Genomic DNA, 24,938 nt, shown 5'->3' on the forward strand with positions numbered 1-24,938 from the left:
TTTTGGAGAAACCTTGCCCTATTATAGGCCTACAAGTGACAGACACAGGGTTACCAACAAATAGCCTAAGTATAAACATGCTTATTATATAACGGCGATGAAACCCACTCCCATGATCTCTATTTTAGACGTCTTAATGTGTGTTTGATAGGAGAGGAGAATGCAGATAGACAGCATACGGCACCACTTGCGCGCACTCGCGCAGCCTCCTGACCAGAGCGCGCAGAGGCGGTCTGTTCTGTTCCGTTCTCTCCGGTTGCAGAAGCGCAGAACGAGCAGGAACGGAGAACCAGAACGAACGAACGGCCCCGCGTTTCCAGGGATCTACTTTGGGAGGTGATCGCACGTTTGTTTGCATCGACCGCGGCGCGTCGCATATTCGGAAGGTAGGCTATGTTTACTTTTCTGAAAATGTAGAACTGCACATTAGAAAGTAGCCTTAATGTAAAGAGCCGATGCCCCGCCGAGACAACGTTATCCTCGTTGAGGGGGTGTGGGGTAGATTATTCTGCCTTTGTGCGGGGAGAGATCTTGATAGAGGTTCCCAGCAAGATTACATTCAAAGTGTAGGCTATAGGCTATTGTGCGAACGATGATGCTTGGGTTTGTTTACCCCTTTGGTGTGTTTTATTTGGACTCGTGGTTCGCTTTTCCCCGGGTGGCAGGGTTCTCCGATTACCTTCGGGGTGCTACATTTTTAGGCCTCTTTCAATTACGAGTGCGCTGGATTGGACGGCTGCTCTCCCAACACTCAACTGTGCAGACTAGGATTAGGCCTACATATTTTGACAACCCTGCCGACAAAGGGATTATTTACACAAAAGGGACAAAAATGCGAAAATGTTTGTTTTTGAGCGCAAGGGCTGTCCTAACTTTTTCAGTTATTTTTGTAACATCTTGGCTGCGAGTGCGGTTGTAAAGTAACTAGGCTACTTTAACAGGATGTTGTTATATTTTGTTTATTAATGTTACAGTATTCGTTTTGATCGGCACCCAGGTCTTGTCCCCGTAGGTTCCATCATGAAACCGAGTAGCCAATCAAATAATAATAATGAACAGCCTATTATTTAGCCTAATTAATTGACATTACTCTACATCTGGATTCATTTGTGTATGATACGCCGTATGCCCACAATCAAAGTGGATAATCACCTGGTTTATAAAACATGCCATTCTCTCTCTCTCTCTCTCTCTCCCCCCCCCCCCTCTCTCTCTGGAATGTGATACTCTTAAAATCTCCCCCAAATCTCCTTGCTCACAGTAAATGTACGCATGTAGCCTTAGCCATGAACAAATCCCTGTTTTCTCCTTGAGTATGATGAGGAATTGTGTTTCCTTAACGTGACCTTGTAGGCTGGGCTTTGATTATGGGGCGTTGTATAGACGTGTCATCAGGGACTCTCAGCCTTGCTGATTGTGCTGACCTTTAAAGGGTCTTTGAGGGCAGCTGTAATAGCTATAGTTGGCTGGCTCTGGTCGGTTCCAGTGCTTCAAACAGAATAGCTCTGGACTGGTGGGCAGCCGCAGAATGAGCAGGACGCAGTCTGACAACTAGAGGTGGTGGTGAGGTCGCCCCAGGTGAAAGACTACCTGTGATGCAGAGACCTTCCACTGATGTGTGTGTGTGTGTGTGTGTGTGTGCGTGTGCGCACGCGCCTACGCCTGCAGAGCCAGGATGTCCAGCGAGGTGCAGCCCAGGCCTGACGACAGTCCCAACACCAGCGGGGGCAGCTCGGACGCCGAGCAGCGGGAGGCTCCTCCCCCGGAGGCGCAGCCGGGTCAGGAGAGGGAGCGCGACCAGACCCCCCCCAAGAAGAAGGAGGCCAAGATCTCCAGCAAGACGGCCGCCAAGCTCTCCACCAGCGCCAAGAGGTACCGCAGACCTGCACGCTTCTCTACCCCACGCTCTGAAGGACTTCCCCATGTACTACACATCAGTCATGATGGATAGAGTTCCTCCATGGCTTTGTTGTAGCTTGAGATGTAGCGTCGTGTTTCTTTAGGATCCAGTTCCAGATTCATGCTAGTGACTGTGTGTCCGATTCAAAGCCGGTGTTCTCTGTCTGTATCCGCTGTGCTGAGAGATGGCGTGGAGTCATCTGTCGCTCTGAGCCGAGGGCGGCCCGTCGCTCGCCTCCTCATAGTTGAGATCGTCAGATGCAGTGGGGGGTTGTGGGATATCAGGAGAGAACACAGTGTTTGGTCACAGAGCCCGTGGGCGAGCGTGAGGCGCTGGCCCTGTGATTGGTCCACCCCCCCCCCCCCCCCCCCCCGAGGACCGCTGCCTGCGTTCCGGGCGCCGCGCCGCCTTAGCGCCCCCCCAGGCCTCACCGGGTGGAAAATGTGCCGCCTCAGGAAAATAAAAATAGTCAATAAAATTACACTGTGAGCAGAGGACAAGTCGAGAACGACTCCATAACCGCGGTGATTGTTTTACCAGCACACCTTTGCAAATGAGGTGGTGGGTTTTTTCCCCTCTGCTCCAGTGAGTAGGTCAACGCTGTCTCCTCCTCTGTTTCATCAAGACCAGAGAGTTTAGTAACGATACGAGCTGAGAGGAGCTTTCTGCTCCTCGCTGTTCCATCGGTCCTCAGCGAGGTGGCTGTCAGCGCTCGCCTCTTCCTCCTCCTCCTCCTCCTCCCTGGTTTGACATTTTGGAGAGGAGCTGTGCGTGTGCTTGTGTGCGTGTGTGTGAAACTGCATGTTTGTACAGTGTGTGTGTATGCTTGTGTGTGCGCATGCGACGCTGTGAAGGCCTAACGAGCTGAAGGACCACCTGAAGTGCATCTCTGTTGTAATCAACGTTATCTTGACGCCACTTTTCTCACGGCTCTGAAACGTTGCCGGTCAGTTTTCCTCCTCCCCCGTAGCTGCTGCAGTTGGACTCTCCCGGTCTGTTTTCCTCCTCCCCCGTAGCTGCTGCAGTTGGACTCTCCCGGTCTATTTTCCTCCTCCCCCATAGCTGCTGCAGTTGGACTCTCCAGGTCTGTTTTCCTCCTCCCCCGTAGCTGCTGCAGTTGGACTCTCCCTTGGCCATCGAGAGCTGAGTAAAGTGAGCATTCATCATGATCAATGAGACGAGTGGAATTTATTTTTTACGGCGGCTCTGAAAAATCCAGCAAGGTTCTGGTGAGGGAGTGAGCCGTCTGGGCAAGCTGGCGTGTGAGCAGGAGCTCCTCCCTGGTTTGGGGTGTTGGGTTTTGGGGAGCACCTCCCTGGTTTGGGGTGTTGGGTTTTGAAGAGCACCTCCCTGGTTTGGGGTGTTGGGTTTTGGGGAGCACCTCCCTGGTTTGGGGTGTTTTGGGGAGCACCTCCCTGGTTTGGGGTGTTGGGTTTTGGGGAGCACCTCCCTGGTTTGGGGTGTTGGGTTTTGAAGAGCACCTCCCTGGTTTGGGGTGTTGGGTTTTGGGGAGCACCTCCCTGGTTTGGGGTGTTTTGGGGAGCACCTCCCTGGTTTGGGGTGTTGGGTTTTGGGGAGCACCTCCCTGGTTTGGGGTGTTTTGGGGAGCAGCTCTTACGGTTGGGTAGCAGATTGTTAAACATGGCACCTAGCCGCTGGATTCCTTGATGCAAATAATTGGCAGTATGTAATGAGCTCTTACCGGCTGTGAAATTTGACCCCCCCCTCTTTGTGTTCTGATCTCTGTGGAAGTGCTATCAACCAACAGGTACCTAAGGAGGAGAGGGAGAGAAGGAGAGAGAGGGAGAAAGAGAGAAGGAGAGAGAAAGAGAGGGAGAGAGAGAGAGGCCACTACCCACAACAGGATTTCATTGGTCCATGTAGCAGATAGGATTTCCTCCTCCGGCACGGCTGTCTGACATCAATATCAATTTACATACATGTTGTAAAAATCTGTCTTCAGCCTCCCAGTCTGTTGATCTGGCATGATATCTGTGTTCAATCACATCACTCTGGAGCTCATTAGGAAATCAATGAGGTATTCAGTATGTACACTTGGAGATTGATTTTACACACAAGATTTATATATAACTGGCCACCCCAGTGTGTGTGTGTCTGTGTGTGTGTGTGTGTGTGTGTGTGTATATGAAACTGCATGTATGTACAGTTTGTGTGTGTGCAGTTTGTGTGTGTGTGTATGTGTTTTTATGTGCGCGTGTGTGTGTGTGTGTGTGGATATGAAACTGCATACTGTATACACACACGTATGTATGTACAGTTTGTGTGTGTGTCTGTGTTTCTGTGTGTGCGTGTGTGTGTGTGTGTGTGTGTATGAAACTGCAGTATGTAGTTTCTGTGTGTGTGTGTGCATGCGTGTGTGTGTGTATATGAAACTGCATGCATGTACAGTTTGTGTGTGTGTGTGTGTGTGTGTGTGTGTGTGTGTGTGTTTATTAACCCTGTCCCCCCTCTGATTTTCAGGATCCAGAAGGAGCTGGCTGAGATAACCCTGGACCCGCCCCCCAACTGCAGGTAGGAGCTGTATAGTAGTGTTGAGTATAGTACAGACTGTTTATAACTGCAGGTAGGAGCTGTATAGTAGTGTTGAGTATAGTACAGACTGTTTATAACTGCAGGTAGGAGCTGTATAGTAGTGTTGAGTATAGTACAGACTGTTTATAACTGCAGGTAGGAGCTGTATAGTAGTGTTGAGTATAGTACAGACTGTTTATAACTGCAGGTAGGAGCTGTATAGTAGTGTTGAGTATAGTACAGACTGTTTATAACAGCAGGTAGGAGATGTAGTACAGACTGTTAATAACAGCAGGTAGGAGATGTAGTACAGACTGTTAATAACAGCAGGTAGGAGATGTAGAACAGACTGTTAATAACAGCAGGTAGGAGCTGTATAGTAGTGTTGAGCCATGGTGCTCTGGGCCTCTGTACAGAGCTAACACTGGGAGTGTGAATAGACGTCTCAGGCTGAGTGAGCAGGTGAATGACCCGGGTCCATGACCGGCTGCCCACGCGCTGAGACGGACCTGCCCTCACAGAGGCTGTGGGAGGAGCCGGAGCAGTGAACGACGATTGACCTGATTGGTGGCGTTTGTTTACTGATTGGCGGTGTTTGTGTACTGGTGGGACGGCTGTAGGCCTGAGACTGCTGGAGGCTGGAGAGGCGTCCAGTGGCTGGACTCTGGGTTTATTTTGCTCACCCATCAGTGGCTGGACTCTGGGTTTATTTTGCTCACCATCAGTGGCTGGACTCTGGGTTTATTTTGCTCACCCATCAGTGGCTGGACTCTGGGTTTATTTTGCTCACCCATCAGATGTGGAGGAGGGCGCCAGCTATGCTGCAATACACACCTGCCAATCACGCTCTGCCTGCATGTTTTCGTCGTGTGCGTTTTTGGGAGGCGAGTCAGCATTTGGTATGTGGGTGTGTGCGCGTGTGTGTATGTGTGTGTGAGTGTCAGAGAGAAAGAGAAAGGTGTCTGTCGGAGCTGGAAAGGCAACGATATGTTAATGCGACGGGGAGGGGAGGAACGACAGAAAATACACTTTTGTTGACGACAATCTCAACCTCAAGATTTCCCCAGAGTGTCATAGTGTGTTTGTAGCCTCTGAGCGTGAGCTGAGGCTGTAGAGGATCTGGATGAATCAGGCATTATACCAGCTGACAGAAGGCCAAAGAGAGGAGAGGAAAACTGATTTCACGGGGAGAGGTGTGTATTGAAAATGACGCATGGAAAAGCCTGCTGAACAGAGCTCCAGGACAGATGGATTTACCTCAGCAGAAGAGCCAGACTGGGGCTGTGAGAAACAGATACAGACTGCCAGAGTATAGTTGAGGAGAGAGAGAAGCTGGGTTTCCATCCAAATGTATCGCAAATTTTAAGCAAATTAAGCAGTTTTGTTTTGCGAATATTGGTTGAGTCAGGAGCAGGTCGAGCTGCTGACTCCCAGTATGGTGGCGCTTCGTGGCGCTTCTCTTGAAAATGTTTTTTTTTTTTTTTTTTAAACGCCCGTAGAAGAAGAGGACGCCATGAAATAACATCATTAAGAAAGCGTCTCATGTCAACAACTTTTTGGTCAATTCATAGGTCTGTACTGAACTATGATGAGATGGAGAGATTCTTTGTAAACTTGATGGCTCTTGGGAGAACTCTGTTTTGTAAACTTGATGGCTCTTGGGAGAACTCTGTTTTGTAAACTTGATGGCTCTTGGGAGAACTCTGTTTTGTCAGCGTTGTCAGCTTACATCACCGTCTTGATGCAGAGATGAGAAAGAGTACATGCAATGGTAAATGGTAAGTGGACTGCACTTATATAGAGCTTTTCCACCTTAGCGGCACTCAAAGCGCTTTACAATGGCCTCTCATTCACCCATTCACACACACACTCACACACCAATGGCGGTAGCTGCCATTGGGAGCAATTTGGGGTTAGGTGTCTTGCTCAAGGACACTTTGACATGTGGACAGTCGGAGCTGGAATTTGAACCACTGACCCTTCGATCACTGAACGACCCACTCTACCAACTGAGCTACAGCCACCCGCAATGACCAGAGTACTGTTGGAAATAGCATCTACGTCATCGTTTATTCGCAAAATCTGTTTCCATTGCAAAAAGTCCCGTTTTCCTACTATCGATACGCTGATTTTTCCACCTCCTCCGAGCGTAAATTTTTGGGGGGGATATTTCTGACTTTTTTCGCATTTCTGGCATTTCCATTCGTTTTTGGAAAATGCGAATTTTAAGAGGTGGATGGAAACCCGGTTATAGATACAGAGAGATGGAGAGAGAGAGAGAGAGAGATGAATGGTACTTAAACTGCAGATGTCTGTATTCCTGCTCCCCTGGGGTAATGACATAATTGTAACAGCTCTAAATATAGACGTCCTCCAGTCCTCCAGTGAGCTGCTCTCTCTACATTCTGTTGCAACAAACGCATCAATTTGGTTTCATTTTGTTTTGCATTACCATGGCTTATATATATATATAATATATTTTTAATGTATAATATATTTTATTAGCAGTTTTGGCATATTATATACTATGGCAAAAATATATTATACATGCATATTATATGCCAAAACCTCTAATAAATAGCTTTAATAATCAAATATTTCTACCTACTCATCCATGGTAGCATCATTTCAAGTTTTGAAGCTTGGGTTAGGGTTAGTTCATATGTGAGACAGGGTTCTAAATCATGGCTTCCTTTTTTTGTTATCAGATGTATGTGTCAAATCGAAAAGATAAAGTAGGCCTAAACTATGCGCCATGCAGTGGCTAACATAGTTGTTGTTTGTAATCAGGTGTAGGCCTACAGTACTTTATGTTTTGCATGGAAATGACTCATAGCAGCCAGATGATAAAATCCAATTTGCTGGAAGTGACTGTAAACCAATGTCCCCTGGTCCTTATCTTCTGGGGCGTGCGCCACTTCTGGGGAAGCGTACATGCTTGCAAATGCTCATAGAAACAGCGTTATCTGAGGAAAATCAGCTTCATCAGGCCCTACCTCTGCCAATGCTCAATGTACCTTTGCAGATGGACTGGCCAATCTATTGAGGAGAAAACATGGATGCAGACAAAGAGACAGTTTTCTCAATTTAGTCGTATATATATATATATATAGTTGTGTGTATATGTATGTATGTATATACATATATAGACCATATAATATACTGACATAATGCCGATATTATATGATAGGCCATATTTCTATATCAGTTGTGTGCAAGGCTGAGAAATAGGACAAGCAGAGAATATTCTTACAGGTATGGGAGTATTCTGCATGTGGATGAGGTGTTCTTACAGGTACAGGTATGGGGGTATTCTGCATGTGGATGAGGTGTTCTTACAGGTACAGGTATGGGAGTATTCTGCATGTGGATGAAGTGTCTACTGCTGGTCTGTCTGCTGAAACACATTTGCCGAATAAGTTCTTGAATCATTGCATTTCTTTGTAGTCTTGGTCTCTCAGCATGGAAACATGTTCATTAATCCTCTGAATCTGATGAGCTGGTCGTGACGGTGCTCCGATCAAGCTCAAGCATTTCACTGTATATAATACACATATAATACAATTTAACTTGAACAACGTCAACTTGAACCAAAGACATCTATTGCAATGGAGCACAACTGATATGGTCTTGTCCAGCTGATTAGAATTTCTACCATGCGTAACGTAGCCCTGTCTGATGCACCTGTAGATGTGAGCTGAACGCTGTTCTGAGCCCCTGGTCTGTTTGTTGGACTACAGCACGTCAGCTGTCCTGACCCACTAATGGACTTGGCAGTGTTAAGCAGGCAGTGTTCAGAGCAGTGTCGGGGTTAGGGGGACTGTGTGAGTCAGCTCGTTAAGCCCTGCCGGCCTCTGCAGCTGGCCGTCAGTTCTCCCTCCCTGACGTGAAGAGAGCCAGACTCATAATCCCAGCGCTTCCCCCCTCCCTCTCTCCTGTGCTCCCCTCCGTCAGAGAGGGGTGAGGGGGGGGTCGCTCCTCTATCTCCCCAGGGGGACGAGGGAAATTACACTTTTACAATAGGAGCATGGATCCTTTTTTGAATGGTTTGGCAACATTTTGAAAGAACCCCTGACGTGGTTGATATCTGGTGGAATGTGTTCCTGTTCCACTCATCTTCTGTGATCTAATCATCTTTGGCACCGTGCCAGGAAATAAGTAACTGAATGTGACTGAGCTCTGGAAGGCTGTTAATAGCCGCCACACCAGACACATTATATCACCTCGCTGCTCAGTCTGTCTTCCTTCGCTGTGTGTGTGTGTGTGTGTGTGTGTGTGTGTGTATGTGTGTGTGTGTGTGTGTGTGTGTGTGTGTGTGTGTGTGTGTGTGTTTATTAATTACCATATCCTTTCATGCTAGTCCTGGCAGCGTTTCCATAAGAATCCTCCCATTGGCTGACGGAAACAATGTGGATCCCAGGGGAGAATTGGCCACACTCTCTCTCTCTCCCTCTCTCTCTCTCTCTCCCCCTCTCTCTCTCTCTCTCTCTCCCCCCTCTCTCTCTCTCCCTCCCCCCCCCCCTCTCTCTCTCTCCCCCCCCCCTCTCTCTCTCTCTCTCGCCAGGAGTGGTGAGTAGCTGTCCTTTCTGTGGGGAGGAGGAGAAACTGGAATACCTGTGGCTGAGATGTTCCAGGTTGGGGAGGCTGTTTCAGCTGGTGAGGCGGTGGTTGGTGGGGCTGGGGGGAGGACTTTGAGGAGTGCAGGTTTGTTCTGGGGCCTAGCTATAGTGGGGCAAGACGCGAGAGGGTTAGCATGGTCAGTGTCCTGGTTGGGTATCTGGCTGACGAGGAGGAATGAGATGAAAGGGGCGGGGTCTGTGGACCCAGAACTGAGGGTCAGGGGGCTGGTTGCAGCTCGATTGAGGGATGAGTTTGCCTTTTTTTAAATGACCCTCAATGTGGAGGAGTTTGTGGGCAAGTGGGGGGGGGGGTGTTATGTACGGTAGCTAATAACATGCTATTGCTGGCGTTTTAATGTGTGTGATACAGTATGTGTTGTGGAAGATGTGCACTTGGTTGTGTGATGTTTTGTGTTTTTTTGATATTTTATATATGTTTATGGTGTTAAATGGCCTGATCCTTCTTCTTCTTGCGTATGTCCTTTAGACCTTCAACTCTGTTGCATCAAGCCAGTCCAGTGTTTCATCGTCCAGGTTAATTAGACCTAGATCGCCATTCGGTGGCCGGTGTTTGGGGCAGCTGGTCATGACATGTTCCACAGTCTGTAGGGGGTCTCCACTTTCACAGTGGGCACTGTCCGCAAGGCCCTACCTCTGCATTGCTTCGCCAAAGCGCCCAACGCCTGTCCTCAGGTGATTGAGGGTTGCCCACTTCTTCCGCGGCAGGTGCTGGACAGGGACGTCTGTGGCGTCTTCGATGAAGTGGTGAAGCCTAGATGGTTCTGCTGCCCCAGGAAGCCTTACTGCTGTTAACTGGTGTTGTGTGGAGCAATTCCTGGGCATGTGTGGCAAAGGGGCGCCGGGACTTGAGGCGCTTGCGCTGTGGTCTCACCATGACGGTCTTGTGCAGGAGGTGGGATTCACTAGCCTGTGCCTTCCGAGCAAGGGCCAACATGGCTCCTTCTTGTCTGACCTCAGCTGGGGCGATACCAGCTAGGACAGGCAGTTGGTGAGTTGGGGTGGCTCATAGGCATCCAGAGACAGTCCGTAGGGCGTCGTTGAGGGTGGTGTCCAGCTTCTTCACGTGGGGACTGCGGCACAGACTGGTGCACAGTACTAGGCGGCAGTGAAAACCAGGCCCTCAGTGGAGATGTGCAGTGTCTTCGTGGTGGCTCCCCATGTGGTACCGGCTAGGCGGCGTATCAGCGCAGCACGGGCGATGGTCTTTGCCTTGGCACTGTCCAGGTGTTGTTTAAATCAATCAATCAATCAATCAAAGCTTTATTTGTATAGCGCATTTCATACCCAGAGGCAACACAATGCGCTTTACAGAGAACAAGGGAGGTGGGCATACGACCCACTCTCTACATATTCCAGAGGGAAGCAAAAAAAAACAGTAATCACCCGGGGGCCAGATAAGTGAGCTGTAAAAATTCTTCCCTGACCCCTCTCAACAAGGCGATCGAGCAAGCTCCAGGAGTATGTTTGTCTACCGGCTAAGAACATTTATGAAGCAATACATAAATGACAGTGTTCTGTCGAGCCTCACGCCGAGGTACGTGGGGGAGGATTGAGACTGTAGCCGGGCATTGTCAACCATGATGTTGACTTCGCGGGTTGCTTCCTTGTTGTTGAGATGGAACATTGTTGACACCTTCTTGTCAACACTGAGCTTGAGGCGCCAGTCCTTCAGGTACGAAGACAGAATGTTCATGTCCTCTGAGAGGCCGTCTTCAACTGCTTGCCAGGATGGTTTGCTGAGTAGGATGGCCAGGTCATCTGCGTAACCATACTTCCTTGATGTTGTTGTGGGTAGGTCGTGGATGTAGATATTAAACAACAAAGGTGCCAGCACTGAACCCTGTGGGACGCCATTCTTGAGCGGGGGATGTTCTTCTTGGCGGCAGCCAGCAGCATCTTGCAGTATGACTCGTAGGCATCGTTCAGGTTGTTGGGACACAGTTGTGGTAGACCAGCAGCTGCCTTGTTCACTTGTTTAGTGAAACCTTCCCAGTTAGCTTTCCAGAAGTTCCATCTCTTGGCATCCCTCCCTTGCACAGGCTGGACCACAGATGGAATGGTGATGAGGGATGGTCGATGGTGTGACCGGGGAAACATGTCCAGGATGCGTCTCACTGGGAGTGACTGGTTGTTATGCCATTTTGCAAATGCCAGGTCAGGGTTGGTGGTACTGTTCCAGCGTGCGGAGTAGAAGGTGCAAGGCTCTTATGGGTCATATAGGAGTGTCGCATCAACTCTCGAGGCCCAGTCTACCAGGGAGTCACCATCAGCGTTGGAGCTGCTGTAGCCCCAGTCTGTATGATGGCTATTGAAGTCACCGGCAGACACGGCAGGGGCGGGGGTATCTGGTAGCGACGATGGAGCCAATCTACTTGGAGGTGGCTTGTAGATGTTGACAATGGTAATGTCTTGCACTTTAGTTGAGATCCATTCTACTTCAGCGCCCTCTGGGGATTGTAGACATTTTGAAGACATTTGTTTCACTTAAGGGCATGCAGCCTTGCAACGACCCTTTAGTTCATCGCGGGGGAGGCCACGTGGAGGCTGTCTTCATCTCACTCCGCCTGATCCTTGATTTTAACTTAATTTTATTGCACCAATAAAGGGATTACTAAAGGTCAAAGGTCTCTCCCTCTCTCTCTCTCCCTCTCTCTCTCCCTCTCTCTCTCCTTCTCTCCATCTCTCTCTCCCTCTCTCTCTCAATCTCTCTCTCCCTCTCTCTCTCTCTCCTTCTCCCTCTCTCTCTCCCCCTCTCTCCATCTCTCTCTCTCTCTCCCTCTCAATCTCTCCTTCTCTCTCTCTCCCTCTCTCTCTTTCTCTCTCCCTCTTTCTCCATCTCTGTCTCCCTCTCTCTCTCCCTCTTTCTCTCTCTCTTCATCTCTCTCTCCCTCTCTCTCTCCTTCTCTCTCTCTCTCCCTCTCTCTCCATCTCTCCCTCTCTCTTCATCTTTCTCTCCCTCTCTCTCCCTCTCTTTCTCCTTCTTCCTCTCTCTCTCCCTCTCCCTCTCTCTCTATCTCTCTCCCTCTCTCCCTTTCTCCCTCTCTCTCTCTCTCTCTCCATCTCTCTCTCCCTCTCCCTAATCCCGAGAAGATTCTGTGTTTGTGTGAGATAAACCAGTCAGCGTGTCCAGACATCACAGTGGTGAGGATGAAGAGAGTACTGGTGCATGACGGTGTTTCTTCACAATCGAATTCCATATGCTTATTATGACCAGGGGGTGTTGATATGATTGACTACTGTGCGCAACTCAATTTGCATTTCAGTAATTGACTCTTCTCTCCTGGAACCAGGTATGATCTGATCCGTGTTCTGACATAATGAGGATTATCAGCCAATCAAGGCTGAACCAGTCTGAACTATCATTTGAATTAAATACATTTAAATGTCACTTTATTTATCCCCCTGGGGGGAATTGCGCTGACCGGTTCTGTGGTTCCTCGCCTCTGCGCTGACCGGTGCTCTGAGTGTTGACCAGAGAGAGGCTGGTCTGGGTTCTGACTGGGGGAGGTTCTAGAAACGTCTCAGTGTTGACAGATGATTTTTCTTGTAATTGGCTGAGAGTACAATCATTACCGGCCCTCCCTCGTCTACCTCGGCGTACTGCCGGCTCTGGGAGAGAACTGAGCTGGAGTTCTGCTCAGCGTGTCCTAACCCCCTCCGACAGCTCGTCTATGAAGAGAAGAACTGGACCCTTTAAAAAACTCACCTCCCCTACCTGGGGCGGCTGTAGCTCAGTTGGTAGAGCGGGTCGTTCAGTGATCGAAGGTCGTGGTTCGAATCCCAGCTCCAACTGTCCACATGTCGAAGTGTCCTTGAGCAAGACACCTAACCCCAAATTGCTCCCAGTGAGCAGGTTAGCACCTTGCATGGCAGCTACCGCCATTGGTGTGTGAATGTGTGTGTGAATGGGTGAATGAGAGGCCATTGTAAAGCGCTTTGAGTGCCGCTAAGGTGGAAAAGCGCTATATAAGTGCAGTCCATTTACCATTTACCTGAGCAGACCTCTTCATAGGAAGACTGAAAACCTGAATCCCACCGGCAGTACCACTACAACCCCTCTTGTTAAATAATGTCTTGTGTTTAATGGACTGATTTTTTAACATTTATACTGTAAAGGACATCTAGACATCTAGTGTTAACTCGATGCGATGTGTTCCTCAATAAACTTCAACTTCAACGTGCAGCTTAAACTCTCTCAAACGGGAGATTTCTACACATGAAGGTAATCTCCTCTGTGTGAGCGTGGGTCTCAGGGAGGCTAACGGGATGAATGATGGAGTGGACTGGCAGTCAGCTGTCTGACTGCTCCTTTTCAGCTCTGTCATGGTCTAATGGGGGACGAACAAATGACTAATGTCAACAACGCACACTGTTCACTTGAGAGAGGGAGAGAGAGGGAGGGAGAGGGGTAGAGAGAGAGAGAGGGAGAGTCTATGGTAAGCCGTCTCTATGCCACATGCACAGGGAGACCGATGAACACAGGGAGAGAGATGAGCACAGGGAGAGAGATGAGCACAGGGAGAGAGATGAGCACAGGGAGAGAGATGAGCACAGGGAGAGAGGTGAACACAGGGAGAGAGATGAGCACAGGGAGAGAGATGAGCACAGGGAGAGAGATGAGCACAGGGAGAGAGGTGAACACAGGGAGAGAGATGAGCACAGGGAGAGAAATGAGCACAGGGAGAGATGAGCACAGGGAGAGAGATGAGCACAGGGAGAGAGGTGAACACAGGGAGAGAGATGAGCACAGGGAGAGAGGTGAGCACAGGGAGAGAGGTGAACACAGGGAGAGAGATGAGCACAGGGAGAGAGATGAGCACAGGGAGAGAGATGAGCACAGGGAGAGAGGTGAGCACAGGGAGAGAGATGAGCACAGGGAGAGAGGTGAACACAGGGAGAGAGATGAGCACAGGGAGAGAGATGAGCACAGGGAGAGAGGTGAGCACAGGGAGAGAGGTGAACACAGGGAGAGAGATGAGCACAGGGAGAGAGATGAGCACAGGGAGAGAGGTGAACACAGTGTTGAGTCTGACCCCTCAGCATAGTAGCTCTGGTTCTGAGGTGCTGAGCAGTCTTGCTTCCAGGCCGTTAGTCTGCTTGAGAGGAGTCTGTGGAATAATCCTCCCTGAACTCTGACCCCAGACGCCATGGTAATATCCCCCGCTCAATTCCCCACAGCGTGCTTTCAAACCTTTTGGCGTTTGCCGTTTTATTACATGTCTGGAGCTCTTTATTCTGACTCTAGCCTCCCAGAAGACCCCTCTAGCCAGTCTGCCTGTCTCAGAAGACCCCTCTAGCCAGTCTGCCTGTCTCAGAAGACCCCTCTAGCCAGTCTGCCTGTCTCAGAAGACCCCTCTAGCCAGTCTGCCCAGGCCTGTAGACCCCTCTAGCCAGTCTGCCCAGGCCTGTAGACCCCTCTAGCCAGTCTGCCAGACCCCTGCTCGGCGCGGTGGAGGGTCTGAGGAGGAGGTGGAGGGTCTGATGAGGAGGTGGAGGGTCTGATGAGGAGGTGGAGGGTCTGATGAGGAGGTGGAGGGTCTGGTGAGGAGGTGGAGGGTCTGATGAGGAGGTGGAGGGTCTGATGAGGAGGTGGAGGGTCTGATGAGGAGGTGGAGGGTCTGATGAAGAGGTGTACAGCCATGGAACAGCCAGTCGCTCGGACAGCTGCTCCATTCCAGCGGCCCCGCCCACCACTACACACACACACACACACACACACACACACATAGTTACAGACACACACACACAGTTACAGATACACACACACAGTTACAGATACACACACACAGTTACAGACACACACACACACACACACATAGTTACAGACACACACACACACAGTTACAGATACACACGCACACACAGTTACAGACACACACACACACACAGTTACAGACACACAGTTACAGATACACACATACAAACATACACACACAGCTAGACACATGCTCACAGTTACAGATACACACACACACACGCACACACACTTACAGATACACACACATGCACACATACACACACAGTTACAGATGCATGCACATTCACTCACATCCATACATGTCATGGCTTCCTGGATGTTCATACAGATCTCCCCCAACACCACTCACCACCCCCCCCTCCTCCTGCCTCTGAGATCTCTGACCTGAACACCACTCCCCCTTCCTCCTGAGATCTCTGACCTGAACACCACCCCCCCCCCCCCCCCCCCCCGAGATCTCTGACCTGAACACCACTCTCCCCCCTCCTCCTGAGATCTCTGATCTGACAGAGAGAAAGGGGTTTGCCCATCTGGTCCAGCTGTGAGCTGTGAGCTGACAATACAGATATAATAGGCTATATGCACAACTCCAGTACTTCCTGAAATTAGACATGCTTCTCTATTTCCTGTCCTACACTTTTGGATGAGGTGATTCATCAGGTGTGTCTGATCATTGTGCTGCAGTCAGGCACACCTGATTAATCACCTCATCCAATAGTGTAGGACAGGAAATAGAGAAGCATGTCTAATTTCAGGAAGTACTGGAGTTGTGCATATAGCCTATTACCCACACTCAATACCCTCCCCAGCCAGAGACAAGCCACCTGCCTGCTCTCTCCCTGTTCTCTCCTCTCTCCCTGTTCTCTCCTCTCTCCCTGTTCTCTCCTCTCTCTCTGTTCTCAGATGCTCCCCACGTCTCTATCTGCTCTCTGCTCCTCTCTCCATCTCTCTGTCTTTCACAAAAATCTGTCCTCTCACGCGTCCTGGCTTTCTTTTGGCTTCCCTGCTCTCTCTCTCCTCTCTCTCTCTCCCTCTCCCTCTCCCTCTCTCTCTCTCTCTCTCTCTCTCTCTACCTCTCTCTTTCTCTCCTTCTCTGTCTCCATGTCCGTGTGTGTTCTCTCTCTACAGAGATCCAGCCGTCCTCTGCAGGCAGGGAGGGGAGTGTGTGAGTGTGAGTGTGAGTGTGAGTGTGAGTGTGAGTGTGAGTGTGAGTGTGAGTGTGTGTGTGTGTGTGTGTGTGTGTGTGTGTGTGTGTGTGTGTGTGTGTGTGAGAGTGAGTGAGTGAGTGAGGTCATCCATGTTCTTATCAGAGATGCTCATCATGTCTCGTGTGGGATGACTGATCAGTCTCTCATTAGATGACTGTCCTCCTCAGTGTCCTACACCAGACACGTATTGACACGCACACACACACACACACACACACATACGCGAACGCGCGCGCACATGAATGATAGAAAGCACACGCATGAATGGAACGCACTGGAACAATGTCGCTTCCTGTTTTGTGCACATACGGCAGAGAGAAGCACACCTTAACTTCCTCCACACACCCATGGGAAACATGTTTACGCCGCCTCAATGCAACACACACACACACACACACACACACACACACCCTCCTCTCAGTCCTTGTGCCCGCAGGGGGCCTTGGCTACGCTCCTCTTGTAAGCTGCCAGATGCATTATTTATTTGTACCACAGATTTTCATTGATCCTAGTTGGCTTAAGAGGACTCGTATGATTTCATCCCCCTCTTAGCGCTCTGTTCAACATCAACACAGCTGGGCAACTAATTGCAAATGTTTGTTTTTTGTGTAGATTCCATAGTTGTCTTATGGATGTACATAATCAGGAGCATCAGTGGTAACCGATGTGTGAGTAACGAGCAGGTGAGCTGGGAGAGGGGTCCGTGGGCCTGGTGACCCTTGTCTACCTCGCTGTGTTCTGTTCTGCTGTTGGTTCTGAGGATAGCCGTGGAAGCGTGAGTGAAGCCGGTCCGGCACCTCTGAACGCGGGTCAGCCCCGCCTCGCTGTGTCCCGCTAACGACCCATCTCTCCCGTCGTCAGGGCGATGAGACACACAGCTGGCGAGAACGGTCCGGGGCGTCTCACTATCCGCCGGCACCGGCGCGGCCTCACCCAACTAACCGGTTGTGAGGGGCGGGTAAGGGCGCTGTGCCCAGCTACGCCAGCTATGCTGGTGATACTTGAGAGTCACATGACAGGGGAACGACTGCCAGGGACACACAGCAAGGGTGGGGTGAGGGGTGAGGGTCGGGAAAGCGGCCCGTTTGCTCATTGACCTCAAGTCAAAGGTCAACAGTGATGTAGTGTGTGTCGCGCCAACCGGGTCACTGCCTTTTTCTTTTCTTTTCTTTTTTCTTTTTCTTTTCTTTTTTTTTTTTTACTGCGAACTTGTGGCGTGCTTTGGATGGTTATAGTTGTCTGATTTGATTGTGACAGGGTGGTGTTGTCCCTGGTAAGGGTGTGATTTGATTGTGACATGGTGTTGTCCCTGGTAAGGGTGTGATTTGATTGTGACATGGTGTTGTCCTTGGTAAGGGTGTGATTTGATTGTGACATGGTGTTGTCCCTGGTAAGGGTGTGATTTGATTGTGACAGGGCGTTGTTGTCCCTGGTAAGGGTGTGATTTGATTGTGACATGGTTAGGGCTGCCCCCTGAAAGTCGACGCGTCGAATCATCAGTCGGAGACCCTTAAGTCGACAGAGATTCTTTAAGTCGAGCAGTCGTTTTCTGCTCCACTGTCAAGGACTAGGAGGTGGACTAAGATCAAGGACAGGCCAATCATTCGTTTTAGACCTAGGCTATTACCGTAGCTATTTGGTGTGCTGTAAAAGAAGAGTTAAGACTGATATAGCAGACGGAAGAAGGCAGGGAGCCCCTCTCCCCTCCGCTAAGCGTCTAGCCTAGCCTACTATGCGCCAGCAATCATGTGCATTTCCCAAATGGAATATCACACTGCTTTCCTAAATCAATCTTCTTGTATATCCAATGGTAAAAATAGGGTCTCCCATAGACAGCTTGAGCTCTAACGTCTGTGAAAATGCTTTAGTGACAGCCAAAACATTTCCTTGTTGACTGCTGCCCAACGTATGAGCCGATTCGCGCAAGCATTCAAATGCGCAGTTGAGGAGACTATCGTCAAATTGCCCAACCCTAATGTAGGATATGTGAAACTGCTAAAAACATGGGGGCATCCGAAGTAGATGGACAATGCTAGATGATTCATGTTTAACAAGAAAATAGTTGTCTTTTATTGTGCAGCCTGCAATTTTGAGTTGAAAGTTTCACAGCTCTCCCGACTCCGGCGGTCTCCCCTCAGCCTAGACATATTGGGGGGGGGGGGGGGGGCGAATCTCCCGACATGTCACAAAATGGATATGAAGACAAAATGTTTAAGATATTGATAACCTGTCTATTAATTATCTCGATTATTAGTGGTCCAAACCATGGACAATGCAAGAAAGAGGGATGGGCTGCACTTGAAACAAGCTATCAAACACATTCGGAGGCAGCGGAGAGGATTTTAGCGGAGCGGAAATATGAGCAAGGCTATTAATTTATTTTGAAACTTTATTCTACTTTTTTGTTCTACGGAAAATAATAAACACCAATCAAGGTAAAATAGCCCAATAAAGTCTATTCAAGCATAACCTAAATGGACGAAAGTTCGTTCAGAAAAAGATTGAACAAAATGAAGCATCCCTCCATCTTAATCCACAAACCGATAGCCAGGCTATTCTAGCTATTTAAAATGCTGTAATTATGTAACTGTCATTTTCGTTGATTTCAAATAGCCTAACCTACTCAGAAATGTGCCTTGGCAACAATTGATTGTTTCTATAGGCTACCAATATAGGCCTAACCAAAATAATCACGGAAACTTGATGTCAAGTGATTTTCTGATAGCCAGGAGAAAGAGAAAAAACACATCGACGATTCGACGCGTCGCTTTGAACACCAAGTCTGAGTCGAATCACAAAATCCTGAGTTGAAGACAGCCCTAGACATGGTGTTGTCCCTGCTAAGGGTATGATTTGATTGTGACAGGGTGTTGTTGTCCCTGGTAAGGGTATGGTTTGATTGTGACAGGGTGTTGTCCCTGGTAAGGGTGTGATTCGGTGTGTTGGTTTCCCTCGGATACTGACCAGTCTCTAGTGGTTTACATTATTTAGATAATAGATTTATCTCTCATCGTGTGTGCAGTGTGCTCCTCTGAGCCACAGAGAGAGAGAGAGAGAGGCAGGGGGAGGGAGAGAGAGAGAGAGAGAGAAAGGCAGGAGGAGGGACAGAGAGTCAGGCAGGGAGGGAGAGAGAGTCAGGCAGGCAGGGGGAGGGAGAGAGAGAGAGAGGCAGGAGGAGGGAGAGAGAGAGTCAGGCAGGCAGGGGGAGGGAGAGAGAGTCAGGCTTTCTCTCTCTCCCTCTCTCTCTCTCCCTGATGCTCTCTCTCTCCCTCTCTCTCTCTGTCCCTGATGCTCTCTCCCTATCTCTCTCTGTCCCTGATCCACTCTCTCTCTCCCTCCCCCCCCCCCCCTCTCTCTCCCCTCCCTTCTCTCTCTCTCTCTCTCTCCCCCCCCTTCTCTTTCTCTCTCGGTTCCTGGTCCTCTCCTGTGTGTTGAGTGTTTTTAAAGAGATCTTAGCTGGTTTCCCTTTGACTTCATCAGCTCATAGTCTCTCTTGTATTATGATTCCCTCACAGCTCAGTCACCCTTGATAAGACCAGCGGACGGGCCCGTCTCTCTGGGCGGGTTCCGTGTTTCGGGGTATAGTTCTGCCTCAGCGCGTCCGTACGTCACTTCTGTGGTGATTGGGCCTGTGGGAGTCGTTCTCTCCGGGTCGTCCTTCTCATTCGATACCAGTCAGCGCCCCGGCAAGGTTAGGGTTAGGGTTTGGGTTAGGTCCTGGCTGCTCTTAATCAGGAGGTGGGGGGCGGGGGGGCCGGCAGGCCGGGGGGCGTACCCCTCGGGATCATCCTCCCTCCACACACCGTGAATCTAACTGTCTCCGCGCCTCCCCTGGCTTCTCCGGCCGCGCTAAACGCTAGTTAGCTGTACGCTAGTTAGCTATTCGCTAGTTAGCTAACTGTTTCATTCCGGCTGCTGAATTCTTAATGTGCCCTTTTTGCGGCCGGATTTCCAGCAGCTCTGGCTTGTTAAACCTCGGCCCTTAATGGGCGGAGTGGTGGTGGGGGGGGTCTCCTTTTATCTCCAGGTTCCAGGTGGGGAAAGATAACATTAACGCTGTTTTAGGAGCACATAATGGATGAGTGTAAATCAGGAGCGGTTGGCGGATCCCTGGTCTGGCCAGAGCGCCTCGCTCCGTCCTTCCCTCCCTCTCTCCCAGGCGCTGTGCTGGGAGTTGGAGTCCATGCCCCCCCCCCCCCCCCCCCCTCGTCCATGCCCCCCCCCCCCCTCGGCCGAGCGCTGGATCGGGGGCTCGTGTGTGTGAACAGTGAAGTCTTGGCACCGGGACAAACGGCTCCAATGCAAACACTGGCCACAGAGAGATTCCATTACCATTCTGGCACAGAGTCCGGCGTGGACACACGCTCACGCGCACACACACATACACACACACACGTCGCGGCCTCCTCCCCCCACCACCACCCCAGAGCAGAGCTGGGAGGCTGGTGGAAGAACAGACCCAGACCCAGACCAGCACTAGTCCAGCACCCAGACCAGCACTAGTCCAGCACCCAGCAGCACTAGTCCAGCACCCAGACCAGCACTAGTCCAGCACCCAGCAGCACTAGTCCAGGACCCAGCAGCACTAGTCCAGGACCCAGTCCCAGCTCTAGTCCCAGTCCCAGCTCTAGTCCCAGTCCCAGCTCTAGTCCCAGTCCCAGCTCTAGTCCCAGTCCCAGCTCTAGTCCCAGTCCCAGCTCTAGTCCCATCCCAGCCCCAGATAGAGCCCGTGTGTTCCAGGCTGTGAGAGCGGACTGTGTGGGCGCACATCTCAATGGCGTGAGCCACATGAAATCAATCACACACGGCAGTCCTGATCAATGCTGCCATGATTACTATGGGCACCGTGCTGTTGGTTAGCTTGTAGGTACATGTAGAGACTGTCCAATCAGAGCCACCACGGTGTAGTCCCTATCTGGAGAGAGAGAGAGAGAGAGTGTGTGTGTGTGTGTGTGTGTGTGTGTGTCCATGCGTGCGTGCATGTGCGCGCGCGTGTGTGCGTGCGTGCGTGTGCGCGCGTCTGTGTGTGCGTCTGTGTGTGTGTGTGTGTGTGCGTGTGTGCGAGCGAAAGAGCCAGTTCATCGCCACGGTAATGAGCACCCCCCCAGGACACCAGCGGCTCTGCCCGCTGAGTCAGCACGCCTTGCTGACCTTGCGTTGCCCGCCGCTCGTGTGTGTGTGTGTGTGTTTGTGTTTGTGTGTGTGTGTGTGTGCGTGCGTGCGTGCGCGTGCGTGCATGTGTGAGTGTTTGGATGAGATCTGCCCCACTGTTCCTCATCTGTTCTGCCCCCTGAGGAGCATATAGGAATAATGAATAAAGTATGAATGCTATTTCAATCTATTACCCTCTGCTATATCAATCTATTACTCTCTGTTATATCAATGGAAGATATAAACAGGTCTAGGTGAATCTCATGAGCCCCCATCCAGTATGATTTAGTCTTGTGTGTTTAGTCTTGTGTGTTTAGTCCTGTGTTTAGTCCTGTGTGGTGCTCAGCAGCCAGTAATATTCCTTCCTCTCTGGCTCTCTCTTCCTATTTCTTGCGATTTTCCCGAACCGTTCATGTTGCCCTGACAACCTCTCTCAGACTGCGCTTAGTTCATGTTTAGTTAGACTCTCGCATGTTTAGTTTCAGTAAAAGCATTCATTGCTTGTAGTGTTCAGTAAATCTTATGGACGCAGAGCTCGAACGTCCCTCTTTCTCTCTCTCTCTGACTGTGAAACAAAGTGTTTTTGTTGCTGGCAGGATGGAGGCTGAGCGTTTGGAGGCTGTTGGAGGCTCAACTCTTTTAAGTGTGCTCAAGGTGGAAACTGCAGAGCTACTTGATGTGTTGCTGCTCACTAGTTTTTGTTGCTCTCGTTTTTTTCAGCTAGATGAAGCTGACTTCTCTCTCTCTCCCCCCTCTCTCTCTCTCTCTCTCTCTCTCTCTCTCTCTCTCTCTCTGACTGTCGGTGCAGGTTTCATGCTTTCACTCTGGGGTTTTGACGGAGATGAAAGAACTAAGATAAAAAGGCATTTTACAGAGGTTGAACCCAGATAAATGAATGCTTTTATGGCTGGAGAGATCGGGGGGTGGGGGGGTTTCACTCATGGTTCTACTTCACTGTTCAGCCTCGTTTCCACACAGGCTCGTTCTGTGTGCTTTCCTGAGATGCACTTACACTGTCGCTGCAAACCTATTTGGGTGTGAAACACACAAACACCCACACACACACACCCCCACCCCCAGAGAGCAGAGCGTGAGAATGATCACAAGTTTGCACTGGTTTGTGTGTGCGTGTGTGTGTGCGCACTTCTGATTTTTTTCTGCACAAGGTTCATTATTACTATTTTTTCTTTTTAGTTACATTACATTCATTACGTACAGTAGGAAGTCAGTGTACTACTACTCCGTTGTAAAGTGACTAGGAGCGTAATGTAGTGCTGGAGCCAGAGTGCAGGAGTAGTTGTGAGGTGTTCCTCCCGCTCTGCTGGACAGGCCCGCCTCCCCCTGCACCTCCGTACCCCCTGTACCCCAGGCCCACCCCCCCCTGCACCTCCGTACCCCCAGTACCCCAGGCCCGCCGCCCCCTGCACCTCCGTACCCCCAGTACCCCAGGCCCGCCCCCCCCCTGCACCTCCGTACCCCCAGTACCCCAGGCCCGCCGCCCCCTGCACCTCCGTACCCCCAGTACCCCAGGCCCGCCCCCCCCCTGCACCTCCGTACCCCCAGTACCCCAGGCCCGCCCCCACCTGCACCTCCGTACCCCCAGTACCCCAGGCCCGCCCCCCCCCCTGCACCTCCGTACCCCCAGCCTGCTGTGGCTGTCTGCAACAAGGTTACAATAGTTTGGCATTTTTCATTATTTCATTATCTGTTTCTTTTATATCGTTTCACCTTTTTGTTTTCAATTTCAGTTTATTTTTAATTCGTTTTTAAAGCAGATTTGCTAGTTTAATATAGTTTTATTTTTGGTAAAACTAAATTCTTAGTTTTAGGTTAGTTTTTATTAGTTTCAGTATTAGTTGTAGTTTTTTTCTTCTGTGCTAGCCTCGTGAGACCATCCTGATCTCGTGAGCTCACATTGTTTCACTCCGTGTGAAACAAACTTATCTTGGCGCACGTCAGGTTACTTCTGCGCAAGGGCACAGCAAAAGAAAAAATGGAGGATAGATTTAATATCCACCCAAAATACTAGGGTTATGTATGAAATGAAAAAGACTAAAAATAAGGATATTTTCTCTATAATTTTAGTTTATTTGAGTCCGTTTTGTAAACACACAACACAGTTTTAGTTAAACTTTTTGAACTAAAATGTTTTTTCATGCCTAGTTTTAATTTTTTTAGTTAGTTTTTGTTAACTACAATAACCTTGGTCTTGAACAATCGCATGCCCACTCGACCTTCGACCCGCTCGAGACCCCAATGAACACACACACACACACACACACACACAGCCTGCGTGACTCTTTAGACCCTCTCAGACTGCAGGCTGATCCCCTCCCTCCCTCTCTCTCAGCCAGACAGCGAAGTGTTCTGATTGGTCTCCCTCGTCCCAGTCTGCGGAGGGCATATGCGTTGATTTCATTCATTTCAAACCTTAATGATGTCAGGTGGTGACAGGAACGGTGTAACAGACACCGGGACCCGGATGTGAAGCCAGAGTCTAATGTCTTCATGGCTTTCTCTCCGTGCCAGCAACGGCTTTGTCTTGCTTTTGCTGGGCGCAACAGGGAAGGAAGTCAAGATGTTCCCATTATCTCTTGATGTGTTGACAGTGAGGGAGTGTGTCGAAGGTAGCCGTTTATAAAAGGGTTCTAGGGATCTGTTTACAAAAGGGTTCTAGGGATCTGTTTATAAAAGGTTTCTAGGGATCTGTTTATAAAAGGTTTCTAGGGATATGTTTATAAAAGGGTTCTAGGATTATGTTTATAAAAGGGTTCTAGGGATATGTTTATAAAAGGGTTCTAGGGATCTGTTTATAAAAGGGTTCTAGGGATCTGTTTATAAAAGGGTTCTAGGGATATGTTTATAGAAGGGTTCTAGGGATCTGTTTATAAAAGGGTTCTAGGGATCTGTTTAGGCCGTGCACTGTGAAGGGGAACTATGAGTCTTATTGGCGGATTAATACTTAAAGGAGAAGTCATATAATCATATTACAGAGGCATGTGAAAACCACAACAAGCCCTCGCTCTATGGAAGCACAACTAGCGATTCATAAAAATAGATTGATGAAAACAACCGTTTCGCGGCTGCAAATACATTTTTTAGAAGCTGCATTCTCTTTTTTCCCCCGTCCGCCGCCATTACATGGATATACTTGGCTCGCGCTGGGATTTTTAATTTCTTCTACAGGCCTCCGAATTACACCAAAGTTATCTCGGTGAGTCAAACGTCTTATAATATGCCGTAAACAAGGTCCAGGTTGTCGAAAAAGAGCCTTCTCCTTTAATTAGGCAAGAGCGTTGTTTCTGCCTCAGTCTCTTCTTCCTCCCCCTCTCTCCCTCTCTCTCCCTCCCCCTCCCTCTCTCCCTCCCTACATCCCTCCCTTTCTCTCTCCCTCCCCCTCTCTCTCTCCCTCCCTACCTCCCTCCCTCTCTCCATCCCTCCCTCCCTCTCCCTCCCTACCTCCCTCTCTCTCTCTCCATCCCTCCCTCCCTCTCTCTCCCTCCCTCCCTACCTCCCTCTCTCTCTCTCTCTCCATCCCTCCCTCCCTCTCTCTCTCTCTCTCTCTCTCTCTCTCTCTCTCCCTCCCTCTCTCTCTGAGTCTGCCTCGTTGCTCACGGCTGGTCAGGAAGGGTTAATGAATGATAATTTATCTGCAGTAATGTAGGCCATTATTGACGCAGGGAACATGAAAGGTTATCATAAACACATTTACTTGTCCTTTATCGTGCCTGGATGTGTGAGGAGATGAG

At 49.8% G+C, this 24,938-nt stretch overlaps 1 protein-coding gene across 1 annotated transcript in view; it reads left to right on the plus strand.

Annotated features, from left to right (window-relative positions):
* Positions 1 to 267: 267 nt before the first annotated feature.
* Positions 268 to 24,938, plus strand: part of LOC311323065 (ubiquitin-conjugating enzyme E2 E1-like) — a 45,333-nt gene continuing 20,662 nt past the window's right edge. Inside the window, exons 1-3 of the mRNA XM_084455205.1 lie at positions 268 to 386; positions 1,669 to 1,872; positions 4,382 to 4,432. Of these exons, the coding sequence (XP_084311331.1) occupies positions 1,676 to 1,872; positions 4,382 to 4,432 (248 nt within the window). The 5' untranslated portion in view covers positions 268 to 386; positions 1,669 to 1,675. The remainder of the gene's footprint in view (positions 387 to 1,668; positions 1,873 to 4,381; positions 4,433 to 24,938) is intronic.

This window comes from Borostomias antarcticus, assembly GCF_949987555.1.
Source record: "Borostomias antarcticus genome assembly, chromosome: 21".
Classification (NCBI taxonomy): Eukaryota; Metazoa; Chordata; class Actinopteri; order Stomiiformes; family Stomiidae; genus Borostomias; species Borostomias antarcticus.